This window comes from Embiotoca jacksoni, unplaced genomic scaffold (assembly GCF_022577435.1).
Source record: "Embiotoca jacksoni isolate LCO1_2020_lvr unplaced genomic scaffold, fEmbJac1.0.p SCAF_16, whole genome shotgun sequence".
Classification (NCBI taxonomy): Eukaryota; Metazoa; Chordata; class Actinopteri; family Embiotocidae; genus Embiotoca; species Embiotoca jacksoni.
The window spans coordinates 5,746,764-5,759,662 of NW_027185296.1; the positions used below are offsets into that span (position 1 = coordinate 5,746,764).

At 40.8% G+C, this 12,899-nt stretch overlaps 1 protein-coding gene across 5 annotated transcripts in view; it reads right to left on the reverse strand.

The window, feature by feature from the left end:
- The window catches only part of osbpl9 (oxysterol binding protein-like 9), a 35,740-nt gene that overhangs the window by 7,454 nt on the left and 15,387 nt on the right, over positions 1-12,899 (reverse strand). For 4 of the 5 annotated variants that reach the window (XM_069150459.1, XM_069150463.1, XM_069150461.1 and 1 more), the window contains 7 exons: positions 11,469-11,564; positions 10,828-10,875; positions 8,098-8,127; positions 7,958-8,008; positions 7,381-7,419; positions 2,141-2,234; positions 960-1,064 (listed from right to left, as the gene is read on the reverse strand). In XM_069150459.1, the coding sequence (XP_069006560.1) occupies positions 960-1,064; positions 2,141-2,234; positions 7,381-7,419; positions 7,958-8,008; positions 8,098-8,127; positions 10,828-10,875; positions 11,469-11,564 (463 nt within the window). The remainder of the gene's footprint in view (positions 1-959; positions 1,065-2,140; positions 2,235-7,380; positions 7,420-7,957; positions 8,009-8,097; positions 8,128-10,827; positions 10,876-11,468; positions 11,565-12,899) is intronic. The other variant, XM_069150460.1, reaches the window with a different exon arrangement.

The window sequence follows — 12,899 nt, forward strand, 5'->3', positions numbered from 1 at the left end:
TTCATTCTTGACCTTGAAAACAGCAGCTGACAAAACAATCTCCTTTCTATCTGCTAATGAAGATAATGTCATATAACTGAAAGCTCCTGAAGAGACACTAAATGTACCTTGAAGTGGTCAATTGTTAAATGTTGTTTTGAAGGTCAAGAATGAACCATAAACATGCTGTAACTGCTTACGTTGGCCACTTGGGGGCAGCAGAAACACAGTAGTCAACAGCTTTCATCCCCTTTCAAGTTGATAAAGTGATCTTGTTCAGTTGCTTATTCACACATCCAGCAGCTACTGAGCAGCAGTATTGTGTTTGGTCCTCACTGTGGTCTCCTGAGGGAAATATCGGCTTCTTTAGCTGCTAAACGCTCCACTCTGTTCACTAGCTAGTTGCTCATTGTGCCCCTCTGACGTTTTGCTGCAGAGAAGGCTGTGTACAGTGGCTTTATAGAGCTATTTCACTGAGAGTAGTTGTCTGTGCAGGCAAACATGACACTGTGAGAGCAGTGGAAATGAACCAAAACAGTAACCCTGCAGATCAGACAGATAAACAATGAGCAGAAACACACTATAATGCTCCATAAAGCCAAGCGAAGCTGCAGATTAGATTCAGCTGATAATGAACTGTAGGTTCATCACGAGAAGCCACTTTCACTTTGTCACAACACATTAACATTATAACATTATGCGTTTCTATCGTGATATAAACTGCAGAAAAAAATATCCTTCCAGTGCAAACGGGTAAAACTCCATCTGCCAATGAACATCATGTGATATGACTTTTTTTTTTTTTTTAACAGGAAAAGATTATTTGTATGTTTGGTAAATAAATGTAGCTGCTGGGAAACTGCACCAAACCAAAAAAATAAGTGCAGTTCATGATATTTCATGTTTCTTGTAAGCAACAGAGGAAGGTATAATTCACTCTTAATTATCAACATAACAACAGTGTTTGAGTGAACGTTCACCTGTGCTGTTGGGAGTCGGGGTCTGCAGACTGCCCATCACCGTGACGACAGGACCAACAGGTAACGTGGAGGGCCGTTGGTCAGATTTACACACCTGAGTAGCGTCTTTAGCAAAAACAGAAAGCAGAGGAGTTAGTTCTCAAAATGAAGCCTGATCAAATTAAAGTCAGCATCTCATCTCACGTGACAGGATGCTGAGAAAATGATCCGAGACGCTAAAGACAGAAGCTTCAGCAGAGGGGGGGGGATTACACAGTCTATTAAGAGACTGAAATTAGAATGTCCTACTTTGTGATGTTCATTTTCACAGCATTTTTAAACAGTCTACTCATCGTTATCTGACCAAATTTAGTCAGAGCTTTGTCATGCCGTGCGATTAAATTCAAACAGTTCTTCATTGGCTAATGCGACTGAAAACACAAGAACCCTAAAGAACAGGAATCTGCTTCAACACAGAACAACACTAATAAATTCCTTTTCAGAGAGAATTACTGTATGTTAATAAGTATATTCACACAAAGACATAAAATAATAATGTATATCATGTTGTTATAGATCCTGCTGTTGATTTTCACTAGTCAGGAACACCTGTATCAATTTATCGTCAAACAATGACAATATATTTACAAAAACCGACACTGATTTTGTCATACTAGAACATGTTTCAGGTTATAGCCCACTGTCTTCAGACCCAAAGTAAAACATAACAATTTAAAATGTTGTTGAGGGACAGAATACTGAAAAACAACAGTCTGTGCGGATGAAATTGCAAAGAAAAGCAAGAAATAAAGACATTTCTGTAACATCAACTGTGTTGCAGAGATAAATTGATTATCTGAACAACAGGGGGAGCTGTTGTCACCTTCAGGTAGATAGATAGATAGATAGATAGTTACTTTATTAATCCCACAAGGGGACATTTTTTTTCGCTACAGCAGCATTATAGGTACAGGAAATCAATAAAACAACAGTAAAATATTAAATATAAAAATGCACAGTATATATAATAAATAGAATAAAATAAAATAGAATAATTAAATTAAATTCAAACTAACTAAACAGGTATATTACAAAACATAAACAATCTCTGTGGATGAAGGTGAGTCTGAACACACTGAGCTAATGAACACACGTTCTGAATACAGCTGCTGCTTCTACATATGCGTGACACGAGGTCGTACCTGTGGGTAGTGTGGTCTGTGTTGGCATTGTGGTGTTGACTACAGGGGTGTCCAGAGAGGGCTGGTAGATCCCATCCACTGGGTTGATGGTGCTCTGGAGAAAACAGGCAAAAAAAAACAACCACATTGCCATCAACAACAAAGACAACCGCCTCAAAGTGACACTTGCTGTAATTGCAGCCATACGTCAACTTACTTTTAAAAACTGAATTGCAAAGCAACTAGCTTATTTTGACAGCATCTATAACCACGAGTGCCTACATGCTTACCACAATGAAACACCAGTTCCTTTGAGATCAAATCCAGATGTCAATCTCACTCTTTACAGGGCAGAAATTTGTACTGGTTACAGATCAGATGAATGATACACCTTTGCGACGACGACAACAACAGTGAACTAAAAATATGCACCACATGTCTGGACAGATCAATTTGCTTTCACTGCAATTCCTAGGAGTGGCCTTACCAGGTTTCATTAAAGTAATCAATACAAAACAAGTGACACTGCTTGAAATCCAAACACCATCATTAGCTTTGCACCAACAACTAACGTCGTCCCCTGACCTTTGAGCAACCTTCCAGTCTAAAAAGGAGTTAATTAACTCCACTGGGCAGCAGGTCTAAGTCTGTAACATGTTTGATATCTCTGGCTCCTGATTCCCCTTTTGTAAAAAAAATCAGTGGGGACCTATTTGCAGCACCGTGCCCTCGCCGGTGCCACCTCGATATCATTCTCATACGTATTTGTAGATTTTTTTTTCATATTGTGCACAGTTTATTTGTCTTTTCTTTGCTGCTGTGACGAGCACATTTCCCCACTGTGGGATTAATAAAGTCTAATCTAATCAAATGTGTCTGTGCATTTAAATACAGGCACAAACGCATACCCGCCCACACACGTATATATATATATATACAGTGGAGGAAATAATTATTTGATCCCTTGCCAATTTTGTAAGTTTGCCCACTGACAAAGAAATGAACGGTCTATAATTGTAATGGTAGGTTTATTTTTACAGTGAGAGACAGAATACCCCCCCCAAACAAATCCAGAAAATCACATCAAAATTATAAATTGATTTGCATTTGATTGTGTGAAATAAGTATTTGATCCCACACCAACCAGCAAGAACTCTGGCTTCCACAGACCGGTTAGATTAGTCTTCTTGCTTTAAGAAAGTACTCAGAAATCTCAACTCGTTAACTGTATAAAAGACACCTGTCTCAACTCATTACCTGTATAAAAGACACCTGTCCACAGAATCAATCAGTTTCCAACCTCTCCACCACGGGAAAGACCAAAGAGCTGTCTGAGGACGTCAGGGACAAGATTGTAGATCTGCACAAGGCTGGGATGAGCTACAAGACCATCGGCAAGCGGCTCGGTGAGAAGGAGACAACTGTTGACGCGATTATTCGTAAATGGAAGAAACACAAAATGACCATCGATCGCCCTCGGACTGGGGCTCCACGCAAGATCTCACCTCGTGGGGTATCGATGATCATGAGAAAGGTGATGGATCAGCCCAGAACTACACGGGAGGAACTTGTTAATGATCTCAAGACAGCTGGGACCACAGTCACCAAGACAACCATTGGTAACACACGACGCCGTGATGGATTAAAATCCTGCAGCGCCAGCAAGGTCCCCCTGTTCAAGAAGGCACATGTACAGGCCCGTCTGAAGTTTGCCAACGAACACCTGAATGATTCAGAGAAGGCTTGGGAGAAGGTGATGTGGTCAGATGAGACCAAAATCGAGCTCTTTGGCATCAAATCGACTTGCTGTGTTTGGAGGAAGAGAAATGCTGACGATAACCCCAAGAAGACCGTCCCCACCGTCAGGAGGTGGAAACATTAAGCTTTGGGGGTGTTTCTCTGCTAAGGTGACAGGACGACTTCACCGCATCGAGGGGAGGAAGGACGGGGCCACGTACCGTAAAATCTTGGGTGACAACCTCCTTCCCTCAGCCAGGACACTGAAGATGGGTCGTGGACGGGTCTTCCAGCACGACAATGACCCAAAACATACGGCCAAGGCAACAAAGGAGCGGCTCTAGAAGAAGCACATTAAGGTCATGGAGTGGCCGAGCCAGTCTCCGGACCTTAATCCCATAGAAAATCTGTGGAGGGAGTTGAAGCTTAGAGTTGCCAAGCGACAGCCTCGAAACCTTAAGGATTTGTAGAGGATGTGCAAAAAGGAGTGAACAACATCCCTCCTGAGATGTGTTCAAACCTGGTGACCAACTAAAAGAAACATCTGACCTCTGTGCTTGCCACTAACGGTTTCTCCACCACGTAGAGTCATGTTTTGCTAGGGGATCAAATACTTATTTCATACAATCAAAAGCAAATCAATTTATAACTTTTATATGATGTGATTTTCAGGAATTTAATTTTTTTTGGACATTCTGTCTCACTGTTATAATAAACCTACCATTACAATTATAGACCGTCCATTTCTTTTGTCAGTGGGCAAACTATAAAGCAGCCTGTTGGCTCAGTGAAATGGGATCACTGCCACCTATTGACCCTGACCGCTGCTGACGACAAAACAAAACCTTATCGACCCATACTCCCCTCAGCTTACCCTCAGGCCTCTTGGTAGCACTGAAATGACATGTTGTCATTGCGATGCGTTATACTATTACTCAAACTTGACCTCCTGTTTTTTAAGGAAAGTTTTGAGATCATTTGTGATTGACAGGAACAAACACAGCGAGTCAGCGCTATGACTGTGCCCCGAGTTTAGGTTGAGGAATACAAAGAGCTGTGATGTGAGGTTTTTATGTCAAGATATCTGAATGTTAACCAAAAATGGGAATTGGTGATCAGAGGTTGAAAATGTCACACAGAGAGAGGCTTGGTAAGAGATTTCAGCTCCATTTGCCCTCCTGTTCACACTTCTGTCTCTTATCTTCAAGCCTCCTCCTTCTGTTCCTCTCCTTGCCACCTCCCCTCTTGCGCTGCTCAACGCTCAACTCATCCACATGCCTTCATAAAAGTAAATGGAGGGCTACTGATTATCGCCAATTACAGAAATATCGGCCTGTCATGGTGGGACCAACCTGTCTTGCAAGCGGGAGATGAGGCAGATGAGAGAGGAGCAGCTGGCTGTCAAGAAAAAGTTATAGCTAAATAGCCTAAAACACCGTGTCATGATCGAGATATATATATATATATATATATATATATATATTTGTGAATGTAATATTAATGCGGCAAGTGGCCCTCACAGCAGAGCAACACCCCAGACTGATCGTTGAACATAAATCACAGCCATTTGTCTTGACAGAGCAGTGCTCGACAAGGTCAATCAAACATGCCGCTCGCCCATTTAACAAAGGTCTACAGTGCGTTTACCATTTACTCCACAGTCTGGGCAACGTGACAGAGATGTAGAAGTTAAAGACATCTTTAGCACAGAGCTTATGGCATATTAACACGCGTGCAGCGATATATGCAGACTGATCTTATGGTGTACTATTTATACTGCGTAATGCTTTACTTAATGACTGCCAGATTAAGTCAGCTATAAGAGCATTGCAGTTGGACCCTGAGGGGAGGAGGGGGAAGAGTCCCAGGTCAAGAACCACACCGGAGGCTTTCTATGTGTTACAGAGCATTTTCTACAAACTGTTCATATTACCACACCGCCTAACATTTTTTTTTTCTCCAAAACATACAGGAGATTGATTTTCTACTTTGCAGATAGCTTCTGTTCATCGTGTGTCGGTCTCATCTCTCAGTAAATGTTTCATTTGAACTTCACTCCTCACTTTTCTGTCTTCCAGCTTCCTCCGTGCTTTCTTTTTTTTAGTACCCCACCACTTACACGGCCATAATAGCGATATGCATTACATCATAGTTGAGTAAATATACAGCCTATTTTCACTTGTTTAAAAAAAAAAAAAGAGGTAGCATTCATTTGCATGGAAATACAGTTGTGAGCCAGTTTAGTTTGGAAAAGAAAAGTCGTTGTAAATAATCCAAAGCAGTGGTTCTCAACTGATCCAGTTTCAGGACAACTTTTTCCTTCGTCATTAAATTGCCCCCCCCAAAAAATTTCTGAAATATTTAAGCCGCTCCAATCTTATTTCTTAAAACATAGCGCAGTAATACCAACATAATGTCGTGAACAAAAAGAAACGGAACAAAAGTGCTAAAAAACCCAATTAGACAACTACTCTGGAGCTACTGGCATTTCAACTTTTCAAACAAGTTTAAACTGGTGACGCTCAATAAGTTTCAAGAATTTAAATTGAACGGTAAAAAAAATAAAATAAAAATTAAAAAAAAATAAAAAAAGGACTAAAAAGGCAAACTTGTCTCATCCTTACCATGTTTACAAAAACGGAAGGAGGGCCCAGCACCGACGTAACGGCGTTAGTTTTAGTCGCTACTGTTATGGCAACGCTGCTAGCAAACGGCTACCGCACGTGCGGTGCGTTCCGGTTGCGTTTTTAGAAACGTCCTTCAAAGTAAAAGTGCAGCAGCAGAAATTCTGTAGATTTCAAAATAAAAGTTCGACTATTTTTTTTTTTTTTTTTCCCCCCACACATTTGCGACCCACTGGAAAAGGCCCTGCGACTCACCTTTGGGTCGCAACCAACCAGTTGAGAACCACTCATCTGAAGCATATGTGCGGTGGTCGGTGCATGCAGAACGGCTGGTATGTCTTTCAACATGAATACAGTGCACCTGCAGAGGCTGTAAAGTGCTCTGTGGGTGACTTTCCAGCTATTAGTGCTCAGTGGTTCGATAAGCAGGCAGTGTGTGCACAATAAATCAATGGCGAATTAGTTGACTCGTGACTAGTGGGTGAAGTGATGTGCAACACTCATATGCAGGCATGCAAACATACATGTATAGTCCATGTACACGCACACACATATATATAGATACACACAGTCTGCAACAATGTGGATTTTGCACATACAAATCATATTTTGTACAGACAAATCATATTTTGTGTCTAAATGAAGAGACGAATAGTTCCCAACCATTGCTAAAAAGAGTTTAAATCTCAGATGAAATCAGGATCAAATTAATCAAAAGACTGCAGCGGCAGAAATGAGGGAAACAGCTTGAGATAGAGGTTATCTCCAAATTAGACGGCATGCACTAAAGAGATCCGATTTATCTGATTTTCTACAGGAGAGAGTCAATTCAGCAGGAAAAGAAAGTTAGCAGTCTCTTTGATTTAAATTTTTGTCATGGACAAAAAGTGTCAAACTTACTATAAGTCCGTTTGCGTGTTGCTGTTCGTTACTTTGGTCCTTAAAATTTTAAGAAGACAGTGTTAGACTGCTTGTGTAGGGAGGTTCAAGAATCATTTCATAAAGCATCCTGAGCGTCTGCTAGCAGAGAGCGATGAGATCCATCCCTCTCATCACATGGAGCTTCGTCATATCCCTCAACTTGCAGTGGTTCTTTCATCACATGGTAAAATCCTCAGTCCTCTCAGTGTCAAAAAGGACAGGCTTGCTCTGGCATGCCAATCTGTTTTCTATAATCTGTGAGGAAATGTGATGCCTTTTAAAAAATTGCAACAAGTCGCACCTAACAACCAAATGAAGCAGAAATGATTGCTTCACTTCCTTTCAGAGAGCTGAATAAAACATGTGATGAAACAAGCACTGGGCTACACCCTCATCAACCACCAACCCAGATAGCAACTGTGAGCAGGGAACTACCCCCAGAGACGCAAGGGAACACAGTGCACACTCATGTGGTCTCACAAGAACAATGACCATGGTAAAATGGCAGACCAGACCACAGAGAGGGGAATCGAACATGCAGTGATAATGTGTTTACCTTTGCAATTTGCAGCAGTACAATACAGTGCTTGATAGACTCTACCATACTCTGAAAGAAAAACACAAAGGAATTAATTAACCAGGAACTGACTTTCAAACCAACAGACAGGAAGGAAAATGTGTTAAACTCCGACTTACACAAGTAGTCTCTTTCAAATTTTCAATTTTCTGTTGAAAGAAAAGAAAACAGGCTGTAAACATCCAAAAACAAGTTATAAAACACACGCACACACACAGGGGTCAAAAGCAGAAGAGATGACGCAACCAGATGAATGGCACGTAAAGCACAACCAAGACGAAACATCAAGGTGATGATGTCAAACTGACTGCAGCAGCTTTTTGTTGTTGTTTTACATTGTCTACATGACATTTCACACAGTGTGAAGTCACCGTGCTCAATAAGTATTAAACTCAGGGAGGAAGTAGACACACAGTCACAGCTGCTGATAAAATAAATAATAGGCTACTGAGACACTCTGAAACTGAAATGCTTCCTCCAACACAACTGACTCTTTTACTCAGCTAAAATTATGAGTAAAAAACAACAACACCTGCTTTGTGGACTGAATGGTCGTGAGAGGAGCTAATGTCAATCCCAAGTACAACAGTTCTAGCAATGGTCACTATAATACTTATTCTTTTTTAGTACACAAACATGTGCTGTGCCCTATATATGCTTCCATTAGGAGATATCATCAGGAAGCACTGCACAAACTTCCATTGTTATGCATATGACACACAGCTATATATTTCTATAAAACCCAGATGAAACAAATCAATTAGTAAAACTAAAAGAATGTCTAAAAGACATAAAGAATGAAGGATGACCAAAAATTTCCTCCTTCTAAATTCAGACAAAACAGAAGTTATTGTACTTGGTCCTAAACACCTCAGAAACTCTTTCTCTAATCACTTAGTTCCTCTAGATGACATCGTCTTGGCCTTTAGCACCATTGTGAGGAACCTTGGAGTCATCTTTGATGAGGATTTGTCCTTTATCCACCATATAAAGCAAATCTCCAGGACTGCCTTCTTTCATCTACGTAATATTAATAAAATCAGGAAAATCCTTCCTCAGCGTGATGCAAAAAAGCTAATTCATACGTTTGTTACTCCCAGGCTGGATTATTGTAATTCCTTGTTGTTAAGATGTACAAATTACTCATTAAAATCCCTGCAGTTGATCCAAAATGCTGCAGCAAGAGTACTGACAGGATTTAGCAAGAGAGATCACATTTCTCCTGTTTTACCTTCTCTTCATCGGCTTCCTGTTAAATCAAGAATAGAATTAAAAATTCTCCTGCTGATTTACAAAGCTCGTCATGACCAGGCTCCATCGTATCTCAGAGATCTTGTAGAAGCAGATCATCCCGACAGAGCACTTTGCTCTCAGAATGCTGGTCTACTTGTGGTTCCCAGAGTTTCCAAAAGGCTCAGGTGGCCCTGAACCATCCTGCAGTTCTGCTGTTATAGGCCGAGGCTGCTGGGGGACCTTGTGATGCACTGAGCTTCTTTCCTCTCACTCTTTCACTCTCTATAACTCATATATCACCATTACATCTCATTAACTTCATGCTTTTTCTCTCCCATAGCTTTTGCTTATTATCTGTTGTCTCCCCATTCAGTTCCCTCGCTCACATAGTTTCTGTTCTTTCTTTTGCAGATGTACCCAGCCATGGAGCTGCATGTCTCTGCTCTGTGATTGTCGGCCCACCAACAGTTCATGTCTTGGATCTCTATGCTGTCCTTTTCCCTCTCTGCTCTCCCCTCACCCCAACCGGTCGAGGCAGATGGCTCCGCCCACCTCCGAGCCCGGTTCTGTCGGAGGTTTCTACTTGTTAAGAGGGAGTTTTTCCTTCCCTCAGTTATGGGTGTTTCTCCCTTAAAGAGGAGGTTTTTTTTTGCCCCTCCCAGTTTATGTGGGAATTGTTGAATTGTTGGGTTTCTCTATAATGTTGTAACATTCTGCTGTAAGGACTTTAATGTGTTAAGTGCCAGGAAATAAGATGTGTTGTGGTTTGACGCAATATAAATACCATTTTATTGAATTGAATAGAATATAGCAGATGGTTTAAGCCTGTTAGTCTGTCAGAGTTGCAAAACTAAGTTTATTAACTGATTAACTTTGGTTGCTGATTAATCGTCTCAGTCACTTTTGAGGTAAATAGACCACAACTTTTTTGGCCACAAATGTGAGGAAGTGCTAGTTTTATCTGTCTCATCTCACTCTAAACTGAATATCTTTGCTGTATCTATACTGCTGAAGGCATGACAGCACAAAGTAACCCTTTCCAATCACAACTCGCTTTATGAACAAAAATAACTCCTCATTTACAGTCAGTGACGCACTTCAACCTCTGCATGATGGTTGACCAGACAAAATGGCAAAACCAGAAGTGATGGAGTTTATGGGGAAAATGGTCTTATTATATGGATTAGACAACCAATCATTGAAATTTCCTGCATCAGTCTAATTACACAGTATGTGTTAAATTACTATTATTTATAGCGCTTATTTTTTCAGAAGATGAGGCATGAATTTTCTTTGCAACTTACAGAGCCCACCGTTTAAGTTCAGAAAATAAAAAAGAAATATACAAACTAAAATATTTCCAGCCATTTATGATTTATGTGATTTGCAGTATGCTTATTATCATAGAAAGTGATTATATAAAACAATTTCTTTTTTAGGTAGTAGTTCACAAAAAAAGCTAGTTATTTTTCTCAAATTGCAATATTTAACAGAAAAAACTACACTGACAGCAATCATTTTTCATCCCCCTGCTGTTAGCCATGGCTCTAATGACAGCAAGGGCCGCGGACCAGAGAGCCGAGACCCAAGGACAGCACTGCACTGCTGGTACTCACTCTGCGTGATTCATCCTCTTTGCAGTCCTTGATCTTCTCGTCAAACAGCTGTGTGAGAACAAGAGATGAGATGAAATGGGGAGAAAAAAAGACAGATGGACTATGAGCTAAGATGATCGACAGTCAAATGAGTATTCAAAGCATCGCAAGGTGAATCTGTCTGGATGATCTCGCTTGAGATAATGTAGTGAAAAGCAGCGAGCTATTCCCGCCAAGGAAGGACATTTGCAGTGCTTTCATTATTATATTTTATATGTGGCTGCTTTTTTAAATAAATCATTTTCTGCTTTGTCACCATGCGACTACAAATCTGAGTCTGACTAACTTCTGCTTTGTTGAAAAAGAGATTCAGATTGAAAATGAAATATCACTGAAATAAGAGGAAGACACATTAATTTACAAGCCATGTCATGTATACGATAAGCGTACAGATTTAGATACAATTTTAGGTTGTAATTAAACAACAAATTATTTTATCTGTGTGGAAATTCTTTCAAAATGACTATATTACTTTTGGGTCTTTAGGTAGATACGTAAAAGTCATTGGCAGATAGCTTACATTTCTCATATCTTCACCAAGCATTAAATGTACCAGATGAAACGATTATGTCAGGAAGGTGGTCCTACAAGCTGAGTCCTACCTTGAGCTGATCAATCAGAATCTGTAGATAGGCGTCGGCTTCAGCGAGCTTCTTGTCAAAGTCTTGAACACTCGGAACGAATCCTGTTTCGGCCTCCTAAAGAAAACAGACACAGCTGACCGTTAGTGCAGCCCTAACCAAAAGCCATGCTGGTATTTGCATGTTCAAAGTAAAATACACAACTACAATCAGTAATCCAGGATCGTGGATTCACATATTATCCATTCATAAAAAAATATAAAGGCTCGTCTCCATCACCTCCTGGCCGATAGGTTTTTGTAAACTGTTACACAAAATGGTGAACAGAAACGTCAATGGTTCAGGAGAATCTTCCAGCGGTGTACTGGACTGGGGGAGATATGAACACTATTGTTTGAAGGCTAGCCTGCATGAAAGGCCAGCAGGTCTGTCTGCCTGCCTGACTGGAGGCCAACACATGTCAGGCTTCAACAAAACTGAATCAGGAAACTCAAGGCTGGAGATTATTTTGCCACAGACAGAGGACTTTGTGTGTAAATAGGTTGACGTGCACTCAAATTCATTGTTTGTTAATTAGCTTCACTTAATACCCTCACAGACTTCACACACACACACACACACACACACACACACACACACACACACACACACACACACACACACACACACACACAGAAACTCTGGCATAGAAAATTACATTACATAATATCCATTAAAAGGTAATTACTTGACTATTGGCAGAACAGACATGACCGCGCATCTGTCTCTATCTGTCTGAGCTCACCCGAGCGCCTAGAACAACCTAGTTGGCTGTGACACAAAACTGAAAACAGGAAGATGAGCAGATAAATGTAGTCAAGACGTCCTTTAAAAATAACTCTGCGTTTAAAGCCTAAGCCTGTCGGTAGCAAGGACACTCTGCACCAGTGACAGCGCAATAACCCCTCCACGTCAAGCCAGACGATTCAGTAGATGACTAACACAGTGTGTGCCAGGATACAGCAGTTACTCTGACATGGAAAAACACAGAACAACGCCTCTGACACGAAGAAGCAGACAAACTAGACGCGCATCCTGTTAGTAAATCAAGCTCTCATCAGACCGTGCTGGGTGCTACTGTTGCTGCGTTGGATTTTCTGCGTCCCATAGTCCTCCTGTGTCCCGAGATGTCTTTTGTTTCTACGGAAGACGATCTCACAGGAACTTGAAGAAAAGCCATTAACACTGTTGGCAGCTGCTCCGGCACGAGATCTGCTAAAGTTTAAACTGGAAAAACATGCCAGCTTTATAGAGAACAAAGTCTGCGTTAACTCAGCAGCCATGAAGCACTGCCGTTAACAGGGAAAACTTCCTCAAAGAATCAAAGGTGCTTGCTCTGTTAGTGCGACAAAAAAAAAAGAAAAAAAAAAAAGATAGCTGGCCACGTGAGGGCCTGAGCAAAAATCTAAATAA